Source organism: Rissa tridactyla, chromosome 6 (genome assembly GCF_028500815.1).
Source record: "Rissa tridactyla isolate bRisTri1 chromosome 6, bRisTri1.patW.cur.20221130, whole genome shotgun sequence".
In the NCBI taxonomy this organism is placed as follows: Eukaryota; Metazoa; Chordata; class Aves; order Charadriiformes; family Laridae; genus Rissa; species Rissa tridactyla.
This window is the reverse complement of record NC_071471.1, coordinates 25,737,303-25,763,532: the sequence shown is the minus strand read 5'-3', so window position 1 is coordinate 25,763,532 and position 26,230 is coordinate 25,737,303. Positions and strand designations below refer to the sequence as shown.

General features: G+C 42.2%; 1 protein-coding gene across 4 annotated transcripts in view; it reads left to right on the top strand.

Annotated features, from left to right (window-relative positions):
* The window catches only part of PLOD2 (procollagen-lysine,2-oxoglutarate 5-dioxygenase 2), a 74,318-nt gene that overhangs the window by 11,753 nt on the left and 36,335 nt on the right, over positions 1-26,230 (top strand). For 2 of the 4 annotated variants that reach the window (XM_054205924.1, XM_054205923.1), the window contains exons 1-3: positions 3,359-3,747; positions 20,774-20,865; positions 22,340-22,476. In XM_054205924.1, the coding sequence (XP_054061899.1) occupies positions 3,639-3,747; positions 20,774-20,865; positions 22,340-22,476 (338 nt within the window). In that variant the 5' untranslated portion in view covers positions 3,359-3,638. Of the gene's footprint in view, positions 1-3,358; positions 3,748-20,773; positions 20,866-22,339; positions 22,477-26,230 lie in introns of those variants that run through there. The other 2 variants (XM_054205926.1, XM_054205927.1) reach the window with 1 other exon arrangement.

The window sequence follows — 26,230 nt, the reverse complement described above, 5'->3', positions numbered from 1 at the left end:
TAGTAACTTTGTGAAGCGAGGACTGCTTACAGTAGCTCCCTTTCTGGTTTTGCTTACTATTGCTGGAGTGGTAGGATAAGAAAACTCCTTGGGCTCCCACCTTCAGAGCCCCACAACCAACACTAATGAACTCTCTCCTCTCCTCCGTGTCTACTTAACCAAACTAAGTACTTTCTCTTAAAGAAATTACCTTGTTGCAGAGGAAAAGGAAGGTTTTATTGTTTATGAAAAAGGCTCGATAAAGTCAAAAGTCAAAGGAGCAAATAGTGACAACAGCAAGAACATGAAACTGTTTCTCGGGACATTTGTAGGAATTGTTTCTGAAGTGAACCTCTGTAGTGTAATGTGCATACAGGCACATTATATTACACACTGTCTATGTTATTACTTAAAATTATTTTGATTTGAGTGTAAGTTTCTAGTTAGCAATTCAGAGATTTAAGTGTTGAGTACACTATAACAGTAATAGAGTATTGAAGCAGTTTGCCAACAGCACCAGGAGAGCTGAAGACCCTGCTAACCACCAACTGCCAGTTCAGGCCTTGAAGTTGATATTTCTGGGCAAAAGTAGCATTTCTAACCCGAGTGTCTGTGGAGGCAGGGCGAGACAGAGCCCTTGGGCACTGCACAGCTGGTGGAGCTCAGTTCTGAAGTTTCACAAGCATTTTCCCTTCCATCGGCCAGTGTCCGAGTGAAGCCTCTGGGGATAGGAGATGTCTTGGCCACATCTGTCGCTTTAAAAGCAGTGTTTTGAGCAGCTTTCAGCTCTGTTTTCTCTCTGGGGGCAAAGCTTGCATTTTCTAAGAACAGTCAAAAATGAAATTAGCTTTCAAGAGACCAAGGAAAATTACAAGAAAATGTAAAAGTTTCTAGTCAAAGTCTGGGCTTGCTGTTCTAGGTACGAGCTGTATTTATATCACAGTTCTCTCAACCCATTTTCCTCATACATTAGAAATTTGTCTTTGCCAGCTATTTCCTTTCCTTTCATTATTGCATATTTACAGCTTTGTTTCACTAATTCTTTTCATTCTTCCCTGCTACTGTTTACATGTAGTTTTTGATAGCAAAATGCCTCTTAGGATTTCTCTCGGATGCTCCCTCCTCTTTATGCCGGTTGGTTTCCACCCAACAGTGCTGTTTCAGGACCTGTGTATTCGTCTCTGATGAAACTAGCTGCTTCTGAGGGAGGTGAGGTACCGGGCTGTGATTTCTCAAAGCACTGTGTATGTACGTGACTCTCAGCTGCCATTTTACTCTTGATTCTCAAGGCTGAAGCTTCGTCTGCTTCCCATTCGTGGGAGCCGTGACATCATCTCCATGGTATTCTGAAATCATGCCCAACGGTCCTGTCGTTTTCCCCTCAGATTTTATTGAAGAAATCTGCCATTTCTTTCCTGGTTGATGGTATTACGTGTGTTCTACATGTCTCTTGTCTCTAACTCCTTATTGATGATTTCTTATTTTTTCAACTTTGTAATTCCACTTTCTTTGTATCTCCAAGTATAAGTGTTACTGTTAAGCTGTTCTGGATCTGAGGTGAGGTTCAGTCTGTTGAGGACCTCTTTTGAAATGCTTGTTTACCTGTTTTCTACCTTATAACTATAGCTGTGAAATAGTTACTTTTTTTTATGTTCATTTTTTATAGGCCAAGTTTCCTGAACTTGTTTTAAAAAATAAATTAAGATAGAAGTACCCTGGAAGTATTTAATAGATGGGTAGATGTTGTGCTGAGGGACATGGTTTAATGGTGATTTTGGCAGTGTTAGACTAATGGTTGGACTCAGCGGTCTTAACGGTCCTTCCAACCTAGATGATTCTATGATTCCACCTGCAGTATCACCCCAGTCATGGCATTGCTTGCTTTCAGCTAACGCAGTCTGTGTACCTACTGAAGTTGATCAGCACCAGTAGTGCTGGTTCTTGGAAGAGTGAGCAGAGGCTGTTCATGAATGTGTGCATAAATGTGGCCATACTGTCTGTGTTCAAAAGATATTTGCTCTCTGGTGAATCTCTGCGTGCCTGACAGAGGTGGGAGGAGAAAGTAGGTCATGAGTAATTGCCCAAGAACTGGAGGGTCTTTTCTGTTTCTCCTGTAGTTGGCAACTGCAGCTTCATCATTGCGTGAACTCATTTTCAGTATTTCCCAGTTGCTGCTTTCCTGGCCCTTCTCTCTTCTAGGAGCCCCTTGGGACTGAGGACCCACTCTTTTTCTTTGGTTTGCTCTACCTCCCTCCCTGCTCTGTGTGCTGCCTGGGCCAGAAAGAATGAGCCCTCCCAATTAACCATAAAAGCATCTGGGCACATAATGCAGGCTCTGATTTCTGCTCTGGGTTCCAAACAAAAGCATGCCGTTCTTACGGTTGCAATAGCCAAGGTCAAGTTTTCCCTTCTTTCCCCCTTCTTTCTTTCCAATGTGGCTCCAAAAAAGCACATCTGTTAGGCCCATAGAGAGACTTGGGATAAAAAATGAGGTGTCTATTTGACGATTATATAGGTGGATCTCAAATACATGAGTCCTGCTTTCAGCACTAATTTTTGTTTTGGATTGTGCCTTTGGTCCTCAAATAATATTTCCAAGGTGTAAATCCACACTGATTCCAATAGACTGCCATCTGCTTTTATAATTTTACATGGCTTTTAAACATTAAGCTATTGTTTATGGTATTTTTTTTAATGTACTTTGCATCGCAATAAGAAAAAGAGTGGAGGTGGGCCAGTACACCTCCTTCATCATCACCACGCTTGCCTTCAGTAATTTAGTGATTTGTTGGGTGTTTCTTTAATGATAAAAGTGTCATAGTTTTGTCTGTTAAGATTAGGCAAATGAACTCTTTTCTTTATGGAAATCTGAATGCTAAGATGATGGAGGGTTTGACGGGTATGTTGTTCACAAGCAGAGTGGATGCACTGTGCACTCCTGATGCCAACTGTGCTAGGCAAAAGGGTCACACTGTTTTTGTTGGCCCATGGAGGCCCATGTGGGCATCCGTTTCTCACAGTCTCCCGAACAACATTACATTTTCAGGAATATCTTTATCGGGACGTGATGGTGGCCAAGAAAATCACAGACAAAACGTTTGGAGGGGGAGGCAAGTATACTTCACCGTGCGGCCAGCACACTCGGGGACGTTTCCCGTGCGGGGTCTCTAGCGCCAGCCTGGCCCCGCTCCCCGGCAGGTACCGCGCCAGACCCGACCCGGGACAGCTGCTGGGCCCAGGCTCCGGGCGCGTCCCCCGCCCCGCTCCCGCTCCCTCCCCGCCGCGGCGGGCGTGCGCAGCGATGCGCACCTACGGCGGCGGCGGCCCGGCTGGCGGAGGCCGAGGCGGGGCTTGGCCGCCCGCCCCTTCCCCGGCGGCAGCGGCAGCAGCGTGCACCCGGGCGCGGCGGCCACAAGCGGCTCCTGTTGCGCCGCCGGGTGCCCCGGCTGCCCGGGTCCTCCCACCGCCGTATAAAGTCTGGGGCGGGCGGCAGCGCCCGGCGCTCCTGCCCGCTGCGAAGGAGGAGCGGCACTCCCGGCGCGGCGGCGGCTCCCCAGGCAGCGTTTTTTCCCCTCGTTTTCCACCCCCGTTCCCCGCCCCGCTCTCGGGGGCTGGCGGCGCGGGGAGCGGCGGCAGGCCGGCGGGTGAGGAGGGGGAAGATGGCGTGGAGCGGCGCCCGGCCGCCGCGCCTCCTCCTGCCGCTGCTGCTGCTGGCCCTGGCGCTGCCGGCGGCGGCGGAGCAGCGGAGCCCCGGGCCCGGCCCCGCAGGTGAGGCGCGGAGCGGCGCGGAAGGTTTGGGGTGGAGGGGGGGATGGCGGTACCCCGCGGCGCGGTCCCCCGCCGTCCCGCCGCCTGCGGGAGGTGTGTTCGGGCGCGGCGGGGATGCGGTACCGGCGGCTTTGTGCTTCCCGGCTCGGTAACATCCGCCAGGAAGGGGAAAAGCTTCCCGTCTCCCCTGCGGAGGCTGGGAACCGCCGCTTTCCCCATTTATTCATTTTTTTCCCCCATCCCCCTCCTCCGAGCGGGCTCGGTGGCGCGGGAGGGGGCTGCGGCGCCGGCTGGGGCAGGGCTCCCCAGGTTGCTGTCGAGAGGAACCGCTTGGCTGAAAGTGCTTTAACCCGCCAGAGTGAGTCAGACAGAAATAGATGTATAACCCCCCCTTGAAAAAGAAAAAGATTCCTTAATGGGAAATGAGTCTCCCAGACTTTCTCCTCCCTCCCCCCCCCCCGCCCCCCCCCCCCCCCCCGCCTTCCTTCCCTTTCCCTGGGACAAGGTGTTGATGAACATGTTTTTCCAAGGCTGTGAAAAGCATAGCGTCACTCGCATATTCTCTGAACTGCAGCAACCGCTGATGAAGTTTCCTACTTCATGCAGAAGTGAGCTGGAGACTTCAGTGCCCCTTCCTGTCCCTCAGAGGCTGGCTTGCTTGCTTGGCGTTTTGTAGTCACTTTAGTTTCAAGGAGCTAGAAGATGGAGAGAAATTTTATCTTCAGCATGTAAAAGAAAAGAAGGTATTCAGGAAATTCTCTCAGAGAGAGGTGTCCAAGCACATGCATGTCCAACGATATGGCAAAACATATTTCTTGCTCTAATACTGTTTTAGAATCTGTACTTCTGGTTTCTATTCTAGGCATACAAAGGTATTTCATCCCACTAGATTATTACCAGATGAAGTCCAAAATAGTTTCATCTCTTGGCTTGTTTACTCAAGAGTGTAATCAAGTTATTTTTAATGTCTAGCTTAGTTTTCTTCTGGTGTGAAGAAGGAAGCTCCTTTTTTTGAGAAGCAAGTTTGGTCAGCAAGTTCTAATTTCGATAGGAAAACTGCTGACTTTGTTGATAAGTAGTGTAAAATAAATAAATAAATAAGAAAGATGTTGTCGAATAACAGGCTCTGCTCAATGAGCTTTTCATTTCCAGTTTTCTTAATGCTTTGCTGCTTTTGGTCGTTCAGAGGATGTCTCTGGAGGCTGTGGTGTGCGCTGTTGTTCGCAGGCTGCCGGGGGTGTGTGAGCGTTACTGTGCAGCCCTCCCTGTCCCTCGAAGGGGCAGCCGATGGGGACATGTTTGGAGTACAGTGTTGAGCTCCTGTGTGTAGTCAGGGCAGTGAGGCTGTAAGTCAAGCTCCTTTGGAAATCAGTTATTACGATCACAGTTATGTTTTCTCAAAAACATCTATTCAAATAGTGTGTTCCTTTTAGCTACATATGTGCGTTGTGGGATCTCGAGCCAATAGCTGGCACGGTGAGGGTTTTTTTTTTAATCCTGTTGCTGTTCAAAAGTGTGAAAAGCAAAGAGTGCATAGTCCAGACAGCACTGTATGATTCAGCAAACCAAAAATAGACTGCTACACCTATATAAATAATAAAAATGATGCTATGCAAATTACAGTGCGAGAAAGCACCGATACATTTATATATAGGTGTTTGCACAGTAAAATCTTAATTCTGTTTGATTTAAACATTAGTAGCCTGAATTGCAGCAGGGAAACCACTCCTTGAGTAGTTTCATGACCCCAGACACTGCCTGCTGTGTTACTTGTTTTAACCCTTAAATGTTTTTACGGAGTCTGTGCTGTATTGCTTGAAGAGGGGCAGACCTTGGTGTGCCTCCAGTTCTAGAAATCTGGGTTTTAATTTCTAATTTCTTGATACTTTGTACCGCTTGGTGTAAAGCAGCACAGCGAAGGCACCCTGTCAGATTTTGAAGCTGTTGCTTCCTTCAGAAATAAGCTGTGCCAAGAGTACGTAAAACTGACTGCCAAGCTGCATCTTTATTTCTTAATAAGACTTTACTGCTTTACTCAAAAGGCTTGAAAAAGTTGTAGCGGGAGAGCAGCCTGTTGCCCAGCAGTGGCTACTAGAGCCATGAGCCATTAGCGTGGCCCTGTGGCAACCCGTGTGTGCAGAAACCCCTCCCAGGCTCCTTTGCCCCCGCTTTGCGTCCCGAATAATCAGAGAGAAGAGCACCATTGAGGTCCGAAATGCTGACGCCTGTACAGTGAAGATACAGAAGTTTCTGTGTTAAAACAACAGCGTTAAAATATTTCCGCTGTACTGTATTTGCGGCGTGCGTGTTGTTTATCATGTAATGCAGGCCAGGACATGTGGAGAGCAGGGGGAGAAGACATTTGTCATTGCGCTAGAAGCAGTCGCTGCTCTTGGCAATGGATGCAAACAACGTTCCCACCTGAAATGTTTTATTAATCAGCTAGTTTGCAGGGAACGAAATGGCTTCGCTGCCTTTGAATCTGTTCCCCAGAGTGGCTGTGGGGACTTGGCCGGCCGGCGCGCGGCTGCACTGAGGCGTTGGGGCCGCAGGTTGTAACGGCGGCGAACGGGCAGGTTTTGGGGTGTCTGTGCTCCCGAAATGTGAGGGGTGTGAGGGCGGGTCAGGAGAGGGTCTGTCACGGGGAGGGCCCTGGCTGTGTGCGTGGCTTTCCAGAGCCAGCCCGGCCGGGACGTGCGGGTGGCCCGGCAGGCTCTGAGCTGTCGGGCTTTCCTCCACCCCGGTGTCCCTCAAATGCTGGTCACAAACCCTTCACACAGCGATTGCTGACTGGTCTAGCTGTGCGAGGGCTCACTTGGCGGTACAGTGTGTACTATTACCATTTCTGTTGACTTTTTTTGGGCTGAGCCAAAATGGCCGCTGCGAGTGACAGTGAGTGATCGGTAGGCCCTTCCCTCTGAGCCACCTGTGGTGCACGAACAAGGGAATTCAGTCATTCAACCATCTTGACGTAGTTTTTAGAAGTACTGAAAGACTTGGCCTGCTTGGTGGAGAGACCGTAAGTACAGCACTCCATGTCTGCCTCCACCTCTGCCCGATTTTCTGTTTCTTGCTTCTCTATTGATGCTACTTTTGCCCCATGTTGCCACCGCAGTATCTAAAACTGCTACGTAAACCTCTGTTGGGGAAAAAATCTCCGCTGGGTCTTTGGGAGCTTTTTGCCCTTTTTGTGAGGACTGTATGAAAAAGTTGTCACCCGCCCCTTACAGGTGAAGGGTAAAGGCAGAGAAGGACGTAGCCAGGACCCAACCCAGCAGAGGACAGTGTTTGGGTCACCCGTGTCCCGGGGCCACCATCATCCCGACTGCCTGGGGGGTATGGAGGAACGCGGGCAACCATCAGTGGGCACCGCTTCAGAGGAGCAGTGATCGCTCACGTAGATTCCTTTATGCTCCAGCTTTGAAATAAATGGTGAATAGCAAATGAAACGGTGGGTAGTGGGGGTGTGTGTGTGTTTGGAAATTAGTTAAAAATAAGTGAACATGGCTGTGGAGGTGCAAAGCAGCAAAGTCGTTCTTCCATCACGTATTTTTCCCTTGAAAATATTCGTCCTTGAAGACACACAAAGTTGGCAGTCTGAGTTCTTCATAGCACCTCATTTAGAGGCTGCACAATGCCAGTCTCTGTTGCAAAATAAAATAAAAAAAAGTATTTTAGAGGTTTTTTTTTGGCCAGGCTTTTCTTTCTTTTCTTAGGTGGAGGGAATAATTACGCTGTGGATGGATGGTGGTGGATGTGACATTGCTTCTCTGTGATATGCAGCGGGGTCGGATAAGATCACTGCAACTTTGACTGTAAAATGCATTTCTAATTAAAACAAGAAAAAGTAAAACTGTTATGACATTTATCATCAGCATTTGATGCTGTAAATTGCAGTGTAAAGGTACAGTGGAATAAGTACTGTGGTTATCTGAGCTGGGGGTTTTTTGTGTGAAATATGTTCCTGTCAAGGATTTAATCTAACAGATTATTTCTCAAAGTTTTCTTTACTCTCATGGCATATTCTGTAGAGCCATGATTTATGGCAAAGTTCTTGGCTTTTTCCCTCACTGCTGCTTATTTAAGCAAAAGTGACTCAGTCTCTTCATGGGGAAGTGTTTAGTTTGTCTGTTGAATTAGCATTATTACATTGTGTAATCAAAAGCAGTATCTTTCCATTTGGGTAGGACTGCTGGTCTGAAATATGACATGCTGCTCAAGTGAATTCCCTTGTCATGAAGAGTAAGAATGGTCGCAATAAGGGCATTTTTATTTTCAGTTTATAATTTTTTTTTTTAATATTTTTTTGAGGGACCAGTTGCAAGGCAAACAAGTTTGAAAGTGAAGAATATTTTTGTTCCCTCTTAATTTAAACATAGAGCATGGTTCCCTCCAGCACGAAACACAACTTGACCAAACAGATCAGTAGCAGGAATGTGTCTGTATGTGTGGGAATGTTGTAGCTCTAGAGAATAAATGACACTTATTCATCAAGGAATACGTGCTTGCAAGCACAGCCTTGACACCACAAGTGGCTTTACGTGGTTTAGTAGAACTGCTTCAGGAGTATTTCCTTAAAGTGAATTCAGTTTTCAAAATACGGATTATACTGGTCACGAGGAGACTTAATATGTAAAGTCAGTGTTTCATCCCAGCTATCTTTTTCTCCCAGAAGCTAGAATTCCTTTTACAATTTGTAGTAGAAGAAAAACTAAACAAATGAAAAACAAACATATGACAAGTCCACTGAAGAAACAGAGTAAATCTTTAATTTGATGATCAAAGTAATCTGTCTTCTTCGTGTTCTCAGTGTGTGTGGTTGCCTGTGTGCCTTTCTTTATATAATGTTTTAATGATATTGTTTCCAAGTGAGCACTGAGACTGCAGAAACTCAGGTCCTTAGTAATTGTTGAAATATTTAGATTATTGACAAATTATACAGTTGACATATGTGATCATTTCATTCTGTTTCTGCTTGAACCAAAATTAAAGATACTGTGAATTACTGTATAATTTATTTTAAAATACATGACTATTTTTGTAATGGAGTACAAAGTAATTACAGATCAATTTCCTTAATAGTTTAAGGCTAAACAGTAGAACTCTGCCTTGGCTTAAAACATTACAGTCAAATTTATAAGACAATTCTGAAAAAAACCCCTTTGTTTTAGTGGTTGGCTCACCAGTTCTTATGGTCTGCCCTTTGAAAGTATTCCAGGTGCTTTCTTGGACAAGTTGCAGATTTATTGATCCACTGTGGATTTTCTTGGAAAATAGACACGGGGGGAAGAAAAGGTGAGTGAAGTGGCGAGTCATTTTTGATGGTAGTACTCATACTTGCCATGTAACTGCAAGTATGTTTTTAAAGCTGACATACGCAGTATTTGTAATTAAGGCAAAGAAAATTTAAGGAAAGAAGGCAGAAAAATGTTAAAAGTAGGTTTGGCATTTAAGTGCCATTCCCCTGAGAGTTAATTCCGTACCTGTGGGTCTAAGTATTAATGTACTGAATGAGCCCATTAGGGATTGTTGCTGAAATGAGCTGTGCAGAAAATAATTGATATCTGACAGAATTGCTTTTGTAATTTTTTTTACTTTTTTTTTTTTTTTGCAATAAAGTAAAAATGGATTGTTTACCTTTAGTTTTGTAGTTCACCTGAAACTTTAATACAGCAAAGTGTTTCCTCAGGCTGTCCTCATAAGCAGTTTACTTAATTCTGTTTTACATCACTGTAAAACAATTGTACACATGTTGGTGTGAAATCAGAGCCAGGTGTGTAAACTTAATAACTGAAGTTGCTGGCCCAGGTGTTTGATCTTGAATTACACATCGTACATGACATGTCGTGATGTCTTGTGTCATAAGTGCTATTTTGGTGCTATTTCATGGTTTGAAAGACTGAGTAGTTCAAGGCAGGGCACTACCTGTATCTCACAAATGTGGAGTTTAAGTTGCTTCTTCACACAGAAAGGGGATCTTTAAAAAGTATGGTTTTTTTTTTTCTTCTTCCAGGGTTGCGTGGCCTGTGTTTCTGTTCCGAGAACCAGGACACATGTCCAGTATCTGGACATAGGGCCAGATGTGAAGCTGTAGGGCAGCTTTTTCAAAAGAACTGACTAATCGGGGTGGTAGAGTCCGCTGACAACAGGAACCATGGTGTAGGCATGAAGGACATTACGCATCTTCAGGATGGCTCCAGTTCCAGGTCAAATTTCTCCTTTTTTAAGCAAAGACTAGTCTAAGGAGAAACTGTTATTGCAAATCTTAACTGCTGAGTTTCATTGATGTATTGATTGGCTGTCAGAAAACAGACTTTAACAGTGCCTGATGCTGTGTGTGACTGCTTCTGTTTAAACAGCTGGATTTGCTAAACAACAGCTTAAGAAGAAGCATGCTTTTCTCTAGATACATATTTATGAGAGAGACAGAAAGGGCAAAGCTACTAAAAGGCAAAAGCTGAGTAAACTTTCTCACTTAGACAGCTGATGTTAATTGTGTCCCACTCTCAGCTGCACAGCCCTGATGACAGTTTATAGCAGGGCCATCCAATTGGCATGTTCGAGCAACACCCAGCCTGTGCCATGACTCCATCCACTCCCACTCTCAAGAAGATTTTTGTGGTTTGATTGCTATCTGGGCACTAATAAACAGCTGTAACCTGATCTGTTCCCCGCTTGTCGGGAAGTTAGGCAGCAGCTCCTGTTGGAGGAGTTGCTTCATGCATGGCAATGATGTCATTTACAAACAGTTGATTTTAATTTTTTTCTTACTTGGGCACTAAGGAATGTGTCTTATCTTTGCTTTACTACAGAATAACTGATTCAGTAAACAGGGTCTCATCCAAGTCCGCTAAAACTTGTGGAGAAACTTTTGACTACTGCTGCTTGTATCTGGTTTTGTTCAGCTATCAAAAAGAGGAAGTCTTGCGTTAGAATGAGCGTGGGCCTGAGCACCGGCCAGCGCTGCACCCGGGACTGACACGGGTGATTGATGAGTGCACATACAGGTCTTAATGAGCTCTTGTTGACTGTATATTCAATACGACTAAATTAAAAGAAAGTAAATTAAGAGCTGAGACAGGATCAGCTTTCAACTGTTTTCTGAAATCATTTGTGTATTAATCTTGGGAGTAACTGCTAATCTTCGTCTGAAAGTGTATGTATATATATACACATATACAGAAAAATAGTTACAGAGATGCGGTCTGTGGATGGTGTTTTTTTATTTAGTTTGTTTAGAACTGGCTCTATTCAATAGTTGATAATTTCCATGTAAACATTTTAGATGCTATATCTATGTGACATCAGAAATCATGTGATAAAAGGCAGTAAGCAGTAGCTCAGCAGGCTTGCTGTTTGAGTCAGTACCCGTGGAAGAGAGAAATGCCTGTTCACATCCCTGTGGGCTGTGAATTAAAGCACAAGAGAATTTCTTTGCATGAGAAATCTTGTGGTATTTTCATAACAAACTTTAGTTTCTGAAATGTACGGTTGCTATGACACTGTTCACCTCTTCATAAATGGATTTAGATTGCAGATGGTGTTTAACAATAATGGGACTCTTGAATGTTAGGTCTCAGTTTGGATTCAGATAGTAGAAAAGAAAAAAAAAATTAGTGTCCTGGCAAGTGCTAATCTAGCATAAATTCTATATTATGAGAAAATTCAGAGCAGCTCTTGCTTAATAAAAGCACACATTTCTGCTAACCCAGCTTCTTCGTTCCTTTAAAACACATGAGAAAAGGCAGAACCCTGTAACAGGCAACATTTGCCAGGGCTGAGGAAGTTGCAACAGTATCAGCTGTTCAAAAGTAACTGAAACCGGGAAATTGTACATTCTATATTTCTTACCCTAGTCAGCTTCTGAAAACTTCCTGCCTTTACTAGTTATGTTCCATGGCTTGGGACAGGGTTGGAAGTTTTGATACCGGTAGCTATGGCTCTGCACCAGCAAGGTCTACACATAACCTGGAGGAGCACGGGAAGGTTTATCCATGGGCAGCCCATGCATTGAGTGATCCCTGATAACCATAAATGCCAGTTGTGGTCCTAAAATTTTTGCAACACTTTAAAGGCAGCAGTATTTTTTTAAATTTTTTTTTCTGCAGGTTGAACCATTTTGAGGATCAGGTGGTAGCAGAGGTGTACCTACATAGCTCTGCAATAACTATGCTTATGCACCAAAAGGCTCCTATTTATTTTGCTTTAGCTTAATATGTCTGGTTTGAAGTGGAGAAGGTAAAAGTCTGATAATAGCTAGCCAAGAAGAACCTAATTCTTTTTTGGAAATTACAAAAATAATGTTTGTGCTGCTCTTCGTATTTTGCGGTAAGACTGTATGTGTTGAAATGCGGTGATTTAATAGGAGGTTTGTGATACAGAGGAAAACAGACAAAACTTTCAGCAGAGGTCCGTACAGGAAGGTCTGCTTCTTCAAAATCTGGCCTTTAATATTTATTTGAAACATTGTTTCTTAGAAACCCATCTCTCACGCAAGAATTTATTGGTATAGGAAATCAGTATGTTTGGCAACCCATGACTGTTAATTTCCTATCTGTAAATTCTAATTTCATCTTTTATTTTAAATCTTATCACTTTCCTATCTTTCATGAGTTTTTCAAGCATATTTTTTCTCCCCTCCAAGGTTTTTTTTTTTTTTAACAGCAATCCAATTGTGCGATATTAAATTGCAGAGGATCCGATCTTAGAAGGTGGTCGTGGCTATGGTTAATGGGACTTTGAAACCAGTATGCCTCTCTGGGAAGCAGTAAACTGTGGGATGAGTGGAGGCATGCAGCAAAGTGTTCTCTGTGGAACAGAAGTTGACTGTGTAATATAAAGATCAGACTAAAAAAAAAGACAACCCAGAACTTCGAAATATGAAGTAGTATTGTTTATGCATCAGTCATCTTTCCACTTCCTGGAGTGTAGTGCACATTTCTTTCCTGAGAAAAGATGACCATGTTTGCTATTTCAGCACATTATCGCGTTTCTAAAGAATCCTGGGGGAAAGTAAACAGCTGTTGGATGGCTTTATCTTTTGCCTCTTTATGCCAAAAGTTTTATTTGACCAGAAATTCTTCTGTTGGCTTACTACTTTCTTTGACCATATGTACATCATATAAACTGACACCGTGTAGATATATAGGTTTCAAGTTTGTGTTTTCACATTGTGTACTTAAGATCTTCTTTATTTGCTGCTGGATTACGTTAACCGAGTATATACTTATATATAGTAGGTATAACTTATAATCATGGTTACATTGCATATGATGGGTTTCTCCTGTCTCCGGCTGTTTGACATCTTTTCAGAGTATGTGGATTTTCAAAAGTTTTATTTGACATAGAATCTTAAATTTAGTCTATAATTCCTATTTATAGGGGAAAAAAAATTCCTTTTGAGAAGTCTGATATTGTGTTTTTGAGTGATAAGTGAAAGATTGTGTTGTGCTAAAAATCTGGATTTTGAAAGTGCCATTTGATATTTCAACTTTTTAGTTGGCTTAACAGTTCTTTGGGTTTTGAACATACAGTCTGAGTCCATATAAATAGGGAAGGGAAGTTGCTGTTGGCACCATCAGTGACCCTCTAGCTATCTGCAGAGCTTCAACAAGGCTTGGAACCATATGGAAGAATTGGTTTTAGTAAAGTCATCAAAACTGCGTGGGAAGAGAATAAGTTATAACTGTATTGGCTTCATACGGTACTGTGTAGCCCACTTCAGTGCTTTGAATGCTGTGGCCTTAAAACTTGTGCTGCATTGTCTTTAAAAGCTCTTTCGCAGTTTTGCAATTAATTGGGACTCAGACTGTTATGTTATTTAGTTTTATAGAGGAAACAGTAATTGACCCTATAAATAAGATATTTTCCAACAGGCTTTACATCAGCCATTTTTTTTTTATCTTAGTAAGCTTCATCTTGTTCAGAAGATATTGTAGAGTATTTTACATTTTCCAGCATACCTTGCAGAAATATAACTCATCTGTTAGAGAAATTACAGGATATGATAGTTGTATAAAAACACTGTATTCCTAAATAATGTTTAAAGTTTTATTCTTCCAAAATTTAACAGTTTTATCATGAAGTTATGAAAAACTCTAGATCTTGAATCCCAGTTATGGATCATGCCTTCACACAGTGTAAGCTGACCTGCATGCAGCTCAACTGGCATTATTATCCTTTTATTTACTAACTCGAATGTGGTGTAATCAATATGCTTATCAGGGCAATGATATTAAAATGGTGTGTTCTCCAAACAGGGCTGGTGACATTCTGGAAAGCACCCACCAGGAGCTTCTGGTGTGCAAGCAGTTATGCTGAAGGTAGAGCTGAGGACTGTGATTTCTCCTCCACGCACAGAATTATTCCCCTTTTAGGGGAGCAGAGTGAATGGGAAGGTCAAGGAAACTGCTAATTACATTTTTTTTTTCTAACTCAGACTACTGTAAAAGTCTCACAACATGGATTTTGTTGATGGAAGATGTGCTTTAGTTGAGGTGCGTAAGGAAGGAAAATAGAACTTGTTGAGGATGATTCTTCTAGTTCACCTTCTCATTACTGTCTGAGTACAGAAGTTGGAAGGGAAAGTGGCATGGCCAAGTCCAAACTCATAAATTTGAGATGATTATAAATGGGGTAGGTTGCATGCTCTGGAAATAAACAGGCATACTGAAAATTTCAATCTGAAAACAAACAAGCTTTTTTCTCCCTTTTACTTTCTTTCTTTTTTTTTTAACAGTTAACCTGTGGAAACAATAAATAATAGTGGAAATGCAGTCAGAAGTCTGCAGTTAGTTGTGGCTGTTTACTGTCACTCTGACAACTACTTCTCAGTTCAGCTTTTGAACATTCCTTATTACTGTGCTCTTGAAGTGTGACGGGAGGAATCCGGGCTGAAAGTACTTTTTCAGTTGTGTTGTGCTTTAGTGTGTCTCTCTAATGATGGAGAAGCATGCTTCTATGTGGTGTAAAGGCAAGCTAAATCCAGTCTGTGGGTTGGTTGTCTTTTGTGGGAAGCTGTATCCTGTTGGTCTCCCGCATCTCCAGAGATGCGTGACACATAATAATAGGCACAATTACGCAGCGTCATTAATGGGTTCGGATGCATCCATGTGCCTCTTCCAGGTATCCAAGTCATCCATCTTCACTTCCAGGTATCTGTGCAACCTATGCCTTAGATTAAGGTCATGCAGATCACTGCCAACGTTACTACCTGACCTTTCTTTGACAGTGTGTATGTGGTTTTTTAATTTATTTATTTATTTTTTTTAATCCATGGAGGCATTCCGAGTATGCTGAAGTTCCCAAGCTTTTCCTGTGATCTCTAGCAACTTATTTATTTGCTTGCTAGAAACCTTTGGTGAATTATTTTGCAATTGTTCATTTCTCTGCTCATTTAATGGAGAGGTTGATGCACAGTTGTTACTCTGTTGAGCAATTCCGGGCGGGACATAATCTGAAAACGGGAAAGTAGACTGTTTTAGGTAGACACTAGAACATGGATAAAACTGTATTGCAGGAACCAAACATTATTTGTTTACCATTATAAGACACTAGTTTTAAAGATAGAGATAGATTTTAATAATGTGTTACTGTGCACAGATGTCCTTTAATCTTAGAGCACACACTCCTCCACCAGAGAAGTCCATGGTACTTGAATCCAAGAAGTAAACATCAGCTCCCATGTGGCTGTGAGCAATATCCTCCGTTTTGGCTGCTCTGAAGCTATTGTGCCAGTGCCCGCAACCCCTGGTAGAAATTACGTAGTAATCTCTGTCAGTGTTCATTCAAGATAAATAAGAACCATGTGGGTGTGTGAGGAATGACTGCAGTTCTTGGCAAAGAAGTATGCAAAGGTACAAGGAGAGAGGTCACTGCTACTTACAGCAGTCCTGCCATGGCAATTCCTGGCTGAGACCTCTCCAGGCAATTCACTGAAGACAAAGGCTCTGGTTTATAGTTCTTATTTCTGGAAATAAATAATAAATATTTATGATGCAGTCAGATTCCTGATGGTAGCAGCACAAAAGACTGAGTAAAAAAATAAGATGTTTTGATAAACCTTCATTGGATTTCCTAATACATTGAGTGTGCTCTGTATGCAGTGTTGTCTTTCACAACTTGAGTGATAAAGGGTTTCCTAATTTGCATGTAAAAATGAATTCTCTTTGTCACTGGATATACTTTTCTTGGCGAAACCTGTGCGCTCTCAGGCTTGTTTTCAAAACAGAACAGCTGTTTTGTGAATGTAACTATCTGAAAGCTGTCTGGAATAATTGCACTCGTGTTAAACTTCAGCACCCTCATAGCTGGCATGAAGCTCTTCAGAGACTTTCTTTTTGTTTTGCATGCCTTCCTGTTGAACTTCAGTATAGGGTTTGCATTTCCTTTTTATACAAACTGACTTTACTTGTGGAAATAAATGCCAGGCTTGGTAATCCCCTTCAGTGACTGCCAAGAAGCCTTTGGCAGGCTGTGTGCCGGGGAGCCCAGCGGTGTCCCAGTACCCTGCAAGTGTGGGGGGCTGTGACTGCCTGCTGTGTTCTTGGTTTCATATATGTTTGCATTTTGAGGATGCTGTTGCTGTTTGTTGGAAAATATTACTGCGAGTGTGTGTTCATCCCCTCGTGTGAGTGGGATAGTCAGACTTAAGAAACTGGATAGCTCAAGTCCGTATGTAAGACCATGCAGCAGAGCTTCTCAGGGTAGACGTCTGGGTGGAGGGCAGGGCAGGGGTTTGTGCCAGAGTGGATGATGGAGCGGGAACAGTGTTGATGCAGCTAGAATTCATCGTGGGGTTCTTGTGGAGACTGAGAATTTTGCGGCTTGCTTGCTGGGGAGTACCGGGCCGCAGTGGTAACTTGGGGTCTGAGTAATTGCAGGCAGCTTTCCGCTGCTACGCCTAGGTCTTCATTGCACAGCTGGAGCCCTGGCGCCAGCACAGTGATGCTGATGGGGATTCTGGGCCAGTCACACAACTTCTCAGAGTGACATTTGCATGTGACAACCTGTTATAAGGGCTCTGGTGCTGCACTGAACCGCTCCACTGGCAGGGCTCTCTGGGACCAAACCTGCTCCGCACAGCAGGGACACTGTGGGTAGCTGCATTTAAAATAGATGTAGCCAAACACATCCTGAAAAGGAAATGTCACTTGAGTAAATTTACTTCCCTGGGATCTGTGTTGTGCTTGCACATTTACACACTTGTGAGTTCATGTAAGTTGCTTTGAATTTGTGTTACTAGGCACAAATGGGACAAGTGTTCTAAGGGGTTGTTATACCTAAATGTAGGAAACAAAGAATAGATTTTTCAAAGTGAATGAAGTTAAAAGGTTAAAAAGAAGTTAGCAGAAGTATTTGGTGGTCAGAAGCATTCTCTTCACTCGCTTCCACCGGAAGAAACAAATGTCTCCCATGCTACGCATAGTGGATCTCTGCCAGCAAAACTGGTGCAAGTTGTCACATCTAAATAAAGTCACAGGAGCCTACAGGAATTATGTTAATATTTTTGTAATGTAGCTAGTAGTTTTACCAGCTAGAAGAGAATGGTACTGCTTCCCTCATTGGTTAATAACACCCTCTATAATGTGCCAAGGTAACTATCACTTAATGCACTTTGCATTGTCTCTCCATAGATGCTGTAGACAGAATAAAAGCATGTTGCTCTGCTCTTTGGTCAAACAGAGATTTCTTCTTAAAAAAAACAAACAACATAAAACAAACCCAAGCAACACCCCGCGCCCCTCCCCCCCCCCCCCCCCCCAAAAAAAAAAAACCCCACAACACAACAACGAACCCCCCAAACTACAAACCAACAAAGACTAAAGAGTCTATAAAGAAACTCTAGTTCTAAATGGACTCTAAATACTATAATTACGTTTCTGCTGCACTTAAAAATTATTTAAGTACCAGATGCACCTAAAATTCTGTGGTGCAGCAGAGACATGGAAATAAAGCCTTTTAAACCTCTTAATCTGTAATTTTAAAAAACTGACCATTGGAAAGTATGCTAAAAGGAAAACTTTTTCCAACGTGAATAATACCTTTATAAAAATGGCTTCCTGTTCGTTCTGTGATGGTTTGCAAACCTGACTCAGGCAGCTTACTTAGATTGCTTCATTGACTGTGAGTGTAATACAAGTTTTCTTCCAGTTTCATATCAATATAAACTGCATTATTTGTCTGCTCAGCTTTCTCCATTTTATATAGCTTGGGTTGAAATTCCTTATAATTTGGCACATCATTCTCTTTCCTCCGATTCTGCAAAACTCAAGTAACTTACCAGGCTCCGTAGTGAATCTTGACATACATGAGCAATGTCTAGGTAGAATTACTGTGGGCTCCATTAAAAGGGAGTAACAATATCCCGTAAAGAAAGGTAGATTAGTTTTTGCTTGCCAAACTGTCCTTGTACATTGATTTAATAGTTTCTTTGACTTAGTGACTATGGGATGAATCTGATGCATTCCACATTCTGTCATTTACATCATGTTGTTAAGTACGGATTTTTGAAATCCTTGCTGTTAGCATTTCTCAGGAAGGGGTAGGTGTGAAATATGTCTATTGCAAACCAAATTCCATGGTTATAGTCAGTGCTTGACTGGTCACCTAGGAAACTTTCAATAATGAATTCACTTGGCTTGATGGTGCAGTCTGGTATGATCAGATTTTTCCAGTTCCCTCTGATTTGAAAATGCAATGCTTGAACAAAAAATTAATCATAACTTAATCTGTTCCATAGAGAAAATCATATCCTCTGTCTTCAGTTCTGTTTTAGTCATACTTTAAGATATCGTGTTCTTTATTCATTCTGTGGTGACTTCTGTAGAATTACTTTAGATTGCGTGACCTTTGGGATAAATGATTTTGAAGGTACTGAACCATTATTGCTGTGTTTCTGTCTATCTGTGAGTCAATGCATCTGTGAACGCATTGCACTGGAATCCTCTGTGGAGGTCTGCCGGCCCTTCTGAGATGTGCTCATGGGATTTTCTTCTGATTCGTGCCTACAAAAGACTGCTAGCACTTAAGTGAGGAAAAATATGGAGCAATTAATCTTCTAAAACTGCCTTTCCAAAATTTTTGGGTGTTCAAGTTGAGTTGATTGAAGCATTTAAAGTATTTCCAGTTTCTTCTTCGCTGTGTATTGTATTGCAGGAGTGTTAAAATCCATCAGTTAAACTCTTCACTAGGACGGTTGCGCAAAAAGAACCAAAAAAAAAGAAAAAGCTGTGGCAGAATGTGGGAGAAATCTGCAAAATTGTGTTTTGTGGGGAGGCCAGGTAGAGGTGTCATCTGTAGTTGAAGAACCTGGGCTGTGTCAGATAAAAACTGTAGGAGCCCTACTCAAGGCACAGAAGAATGTTTTTTGTGGAGTAGGTACTGGTCACGTGGTGAGTGAGTAGGTGAGAGCAAATCATGAAGTGGAACGAGTGTTTCAGAATATACGAAAACTCTATGCAGGTCAGGAAAACCCATAAACTGAGACTGGGAGGAAAAGCAGAGAAAGCATCGTATATGCTTATTTTATCCTTGCTCTTCATCATGTACGCTGTTATAGCTGCTGTTGAGGATGGACTAGCCAGACCGCTGTCTGACTTGGTAGGAGTGTTCTTGGAAGCAACGTGGTGACCAGTGCTGAACCTAAGCCCTGTTTCAGTGGAAAAAATATCTGGCTCCTGAGACTAGTCTCCATAGTTTGCCTGCTATGGCTATTTTAGACGGACTTGAATTTCATTTAGAACGTGTGGTTTTTATGTTGCTCCGCAAAGTATGTCTGTGCTCCTCGGGTATTTTTGCTTGACTGAGCAGAGGTCCACTTGAAGTACCCTGGTACTTGGCTGCAGAGCATCACATGAGTAACTTGGAAGGTGTATTTCTTCTACAAAGCAGGAAGTGGATCATCATCTTGTGTGTTAATTTTGCTGGTGTCAAATAAAACAAAATGAAGATCTGTGATTTATTTGAATACAATCAGGATAGCATCTTGGGTGTCTGAGGGCTGCTAAGTCTGCGGTGGTGGAAAAGGCTGAGGGTTGATAGGAATATTTTTCACAGGGCTCACTTCTAGTACATGTTACTGTTCTGGTGAAGATAAAGCCAGAGGATGTTTTTTGGGAAAGTGAAGCAACAACAGGCACTGTGTCTGGAATGTTCATTAGAGCCTATTAATTTTACATTCTTGTAAATATTGATCTTATGGGCTCTGTTTAGAGGGCAGCAGTTGCTTTAACTCAGATCAAATCGTGGAACTGCAATGTGCTCTGGGATCCAGGCTGGTCTGATTAAATACTTGATGTTGGATAGGGATACTGTCTTTCTCATAGCTTTGAATTACGTACCTTGATTACGCAGCATATTGCATAAGGTGCTGAATGCTGTTCAGTAGTTTAATCGGGAAGCTGTTTAGCGGGAATTCATGGCCTCATTTGAACTATGTCAAAAGCCCTGGCATGTGAAAAGGAAATTGGTTGCATGGTCATTTGCCTGCATGCAGTAAGAGGGCAAAATTAGCACTGCTATAATTTACAGAGGCTCTTCTGTTTCTGCCCAAGGACTTAAAAGCACTGATGGGGGACTGTTTTCCATGGTTGTTCTTTTTTGCCCTGTTTTCACGAAGAGTATGAACTACTTGCTTTCAGGGGAGTTACTGGGGTTGGGTGAAGTTCTCTAGTACCATTCAGGCCTGTGATAAGAGGTTACAGGATTAGCTCGGACTGAAAACTAGTAAGGTATTTTTGTTTTGAAGATTCCTTCCTGTCCAGTAGTCATACTAGCTTTATTTTCATGTCTTGAGCTAGTTGTTATCAGAGTAGATAGATTTCCTTACTTCCTCTTCCTGAGGATAGTTTTAAATACAGCACCCTTTTCCATAGCAGTTCATGTTTGATAATGTCTAGTGCCTATAATATGAGTGTATTTGCCTCCTCTCTTGAATGTGATGCAGGCAACTCATAAACCCCCTGATCCAATGCCGTTCAGTGCTTTTTATTTGTATTAATACATGTTCCTCCGTTTTCTCCCTCAGATAAACTACTAGTTTTTACTGTAGCAACTAAAGAAACTGATGGCTTTCACCGTTTCATGCAAACTGCAAAGCACTTCAACTACACAGTCAAGGTATTGTATGTTTTCATACCAAATATTCATACTATACAGCCTTTAAGACAGAAACAGCGCAATAGTAACTGAAGTTGCATTAGCTTCTTTGCATGCTGGGGCAAAGTAAAACAATTACAGAGCTTGGGGCGGATAGGGCACTTGCACATGTCCTTGTTGCTGTCCCTGTTGTTTATGTGCTGGTCCCCTTCTGAATGACCACGGTAGGGTGCTTCTTCCACTGCCTTAGGAACTGTTTTACAGATTAGTAGCTATTGTGATCAGGGTCCTCAGTCACTTACAGGTTCTGTCATGATTTATCATATAGCCTTTCTTTTCAGTGCGGCTAATGTTTGCATGAATACTTCTGGAAGCTGCGCTGCACTCAGAGGGCTTTGGATGTCTCCTTCCTTCTTAAACAAGGCTGGATCCCTGCTGCAGGGAAGGAGGGAGGGTCACAACTGAAAGTTTCACTGTGTTTCACAAGAACCTGCAATTCTTTGAGAGGACAAGACTTTTCTACTGTTCTTGCCAGCCTTTTCTACCTTCTTCCACGACTCCATATGTCACGTACTGAAGTTGGCCTCCACGTGGCCTTGGGAAAAAGGGAGGGCAGTAACCTTCTAAACTTTCCCCACAAATTCGTTCTGCAAGAAAAAATCCAGGAATTCAGATGGTGTTATGACATTTTTCTGCTTACTTACCACAGTGCCTACACTATAAATAGGAAATCATTTGGATCTCTGACCTTGGAAGACCGAGAGAACCTTTCCTAATATGATAATGCTGTACTAAAGCACCCAAGAAGCCCGAGCTCTGGATACATCTGTTACCTTTGCAGATTTGTCCAAAACATCATGCAATGTAGTTCTTCCAGGTTTTAGAAGTTCCAAAAATATTACGCTCAAAACCCACAAAAAGTGTAAGGGGGTTTTTTGTTTTTGAGATATACTTTGCTATAGTACTTGTCTAGGCAGGAATTTTGTTTAGCTGATTTTAGCAGCCATCTATCCTTTCCTTGTACAGAAGTGTTCTGGAAGGATTTCAGAAAGACTGCAGCTTGCAATTTGTATTAGTAATACCCTGATCCACCAAGGTCTCTTATTCTTCCTGCTCCTAAAGTGATTATATTGACTTTAAAAGATCTCGTTCAGAATGTTTTTCCTAATACAAATTTTGAAACAATTATTAGCTTTTTCCTTTTTTTTTTTTTTTTTTTTTTTTCCCCCGAAGGAGACACATTTGAATAAGCGGTGGTAACAGGCAATTGCTCGATTCCTATTTGGTTAAGAAATGTCTCTCTCATGTTTTTGCAGTGATGTCATTGTGCTGAATGCTGCTTCAGACATGGAAAACTTATGATGCTGGAAATGCTGGCTTGCTATGCTTTAATGTGTTGCTTCTGCTTTAACATCTGTTTTCAATAAGGGTCTGCTTTAAAAAAACCTCTTGGTTTGGGTACTAGCAAAAAGGTGGGATTTTTTTCTTGCTCCAGGTACTTGGAAAAGGTGAAGAGTGGAAAGGTGGTGAGCTGCCTAACTCTATTGGCGGAGGGCAGAAAGTTCGACTGCTGAAAGAAGGCATAGAAAGCTACGCTGATCAAGAGGACTTGGTTATAATGTTTGTTGAATGGTGAGCAAACCTGGCTTGTTGCCTTTATGTTTTAGTCTGGGTAGGCATGCAAACGTAGCTGCTGTGACATGCTGAAGGGAAAGCTCCTTGTGACAAAAGGAAAGCTGCTTTTCCCTCTCGCTGTTTATTTGAGAGGGTTTGCTTCCATTTTTCTCCATTCATAAAAATAGTAGATTGCTCTGGGAGCAATCGTTACTTTTTTATGGATTTACAGATGTAAGAATAGTTCATAGTTCTGCTGCCTCAAGGGGGTAAAAAAATGTTATGGAGAGCTGACAGGCTTTTAGGCAAGCATTCGTCCTCTCCCTGTTCAGTGGCAGCGAGGGCAGGACGTGGCTGTGGGCTGTGAGTGTGGAATGGTGGTGGTGGTGGAGCAAAAGCAGCTCCAAAAATAAAGTGGCCAGTAGAGACCAGAGCGTGATCTTGTTCGATGAACTAACAGTGATATGGAGGAAGCTGGAAAATGGGCCCCTGAGGAGAGCACTTAACAGGAGAACTTCTTTTACGTGTTAGAGAACTGGAACAAGAGGCTTGGTGCCAGATAAACCCCTGATGCCTGTGCTGCCTGTGCGGTGGAAGGATGGAGAGACAGTGGTGCTGCAGATGCCAGATTATAGCTCATAGCACAACTATGCTTGAACATCCTCACTGGAGGCCAGATAGGTTTCTCCCTGTCACAGAGAAAAGGGAGCTCAAACATGTTCAAATCCCACTTTTTCCATTGCTTCCTTCTGCTCTTTTTTCCCCTCCTCCTTCACTTCTTTTGTTTCTGTGACAAGAGCATGATCAGAGCAGCTAAGAATCCAGCTGACAACAGCTGCCAAGCTCTTCCACACTAGCGTTAACCACAGTGGGGTCACAGCTCTAAAAGAATCCCTGCAAGGAAGGCACGGGACCAACTCTCAAATTGGGGACACAAAGCCTTGATTGCAGACAGGCAGCCTTGGGAAGGTACCGAGTGCAAGCTTGGAGACGTTTGTGCGTGGGTTTACCCGGTCATGTTGGAATGCCTGCTCCAGAATTTTCTTTCAGCTTTTAACCTGCTTTTTAAAATTTATTTATTTTTTTAAAATTTGACAGCTGAAGAATTTTAGGGACCCTTTTGCAAGTTAGAAGTTTGGCAGGATTTGTACAGCAGATATCATCACGAGAGAGAAAGTGGTCTGACAGTGGTATTTAGTGGAAAGTTCATTTGTTGTTTTGCATAAGTTAAGTGTCTAGGATTGGTGTAGCCTATTTAACTGGTAGCAAATTTAAAGATGCTACTCAGTTTTCTTTTTCAATTTTACCTCTTATGATAAGATGGAGCTAGAAAGCCAATGTCTAAATCATCTAAACCAATTTATGAACAAGCTTTATGAGGGAAACTTGTTACACCAAATATTTTCTTTGTACACTTAATTGACAGTAAAAATAACAAAGAGTTTGGAGGTATACATGCAGTTTTTGAATTTTTTTCGTAATGAGTTGATCAGTTTTGCATTTGGTAAGTGGAAAAAGTATCTGTAAGTAAATATGTTACGTGTTTGTTGATGGTGGTGTCCTACTGATCTTGGCCTAATGGCTGAAACTTTTTAAGATTAACTTGGGAGATTATTTTATTTTTTACTAAATGCTCAGATGAATCATATGTTTCCCAAATGTTTGCTACTTACATTGAATTTCTTTGTTTTCAAATCTGTTATCCTGGTTTGTCACTATTTTCTCTCTATATGGTAAAATATGCAAATTTGTTATTAGATTTGTGTATAGCTCAAATTCTTCTCCAACGTAATTTATTCTCTAGAGGGGCAGGCTGTATGCTGGCAAGGATGAGAGAGTACAGAGGACCATGTGTGTTGAAGGGCACATGTCACAATCTTTCTTGCCATGAAAAATCACAGGATTTAAAGCCTCCCAGGTTCTTGAGGTCCATAATCCCAAGTATATATTGATTTAAAGCTGGTGGAACTGACTCCAAATAGCAGAAAAAAAGAGTTTGCTGATTCTAGCATTATGTTTTAACTCTAATGAGCTTTTTCATTTCCAGGAATCCTAGTTAGCTATTTAAATGTTGATCAATGTAGCAGTAAGTTTGGAAAAGACAAATATAGTGAACTTCCTTTCTTTTTCAAGTGTTTTTCATTATGTTCATTGTGAAGCATTTGGAATATTAATCTTGGGGAGGGGGAAGGAAGTGTCTGGTTTACTTACTGTAACTAGGCAAACCATTTCGCGTGAACTATTTACTTAAAAAAAACTTAGCTTCTTGCCCTTTTTTTTTTTTTTTGAGCAGTTTTTTATATGGCTCAATTCTGGAAATAGTTTGAACTTCTGTGGACAACTTGTGTCTAGGTACAGATAGCAAAGCACTTTGCCTGCAGATGGAACACTATTTAAATTAGGCTTGTTTTTGTGAGAGCTAACTACTGGTTTACTTTGGACCATCTCAGATTGAACTGGATAATGGCCAGCGTAGACTGGATAAAATGGTTGATGCTGTGACTGTTCATCCAGAACTCTCACAGCCATCTATTTGTATCGTGGAAGACTTCTGAAGCCTCTCAGTTTGGCTTTTTTTTCCCCCCACCATTTGGGTTTCTTTATTATTTATTTATTTATATATTTTTAAATTTTATTTTGTTTTCTTTGTAAGCATTTGTCACGAAGCAAGGGATAATTATATTTTCTACACATCTCAAAATGGTTAAGGTGTGATCCTGGTGGGGATACAGTGTAATTGACAAAATGGCTGTGTGGCTGAAAGGTCCAGTTAATTAAGATGAAACCTGGGACCTGAATTGCTGGTTACTAGTAAGCCTCTCTTGTTTGTATTTTGAACTCTTAACTTGCAGCTCCAACAGTAACAAGTCCTTGTTGTTATAAAAGTTGTGGATGCAAAAATTGCACGTTCAATTCTTGAGGACTTGAGCCACTGTCACTGTTTCCCTGTGTTGCTGGGAGTGCTGGGTGCGTAGCTGGGATGCTTTACTGCTGCAAAAAAGGAGGAGGGATGGGTGGATTCCAGCCCCAAGCATCTGCCATCTGTGAACTTCAGGAAATGGGATTGGAGTTGTGGAAACTTTCTGGGTTTTTTTTTTCTTCTTTTATTTTTCTTCTTGCTTTCTACTTCATCGGAAGGATTTATGAAGAATAAATAAAAGAATATCTGAGCTTTTCCAGCTTGCCAAGGCAGCCTGCTTTTTCCTGGATATATCCACACTTTTTCTTCCCTGTCAAATTTTGAAGCTCTGTTTAAAGTCATGTGCATCACCCATAATAACAGTATAAACTGTCAAGGATAGTCCTGGGACCCATTTTGTGATGATCTTAGTGGTGTAGACCTGAGCTGAATCCTCCCTGACAATAGAGGTTGAGTGCTGGATAGACTGAACATCGTCTGACATAGCAGTTAAGCAAGGCAAATGATGGATTTATAGGTTTTAGTTTGACTCTAGAAGTTTTCCTATAGCCTGGAGAGAAAAGCAGGGAGCCTCATAAAGCAGCTGATGGGGAGACTAGCAGTGAGGGGCAGAAGGCTAGTGGAGGTCCTGCCCAGGAGGAGGTGTGGTGGCAGCAAGTCACCTCTTTACAAAACAGAGGGCCATGAAAATTAGTGGAAAATGTGGGTCCACACTGGATTCATACTCCTGCATAATATCCATTAGTGTGTAAAGTTTACAATAATTGGTAATGCAGTTTAGCAGCTCTGTACTGTGCTTTGTATTAGAAACTGTGCTGTATTAAGTAGCATATCCCTTTCACAAGCAGAGGC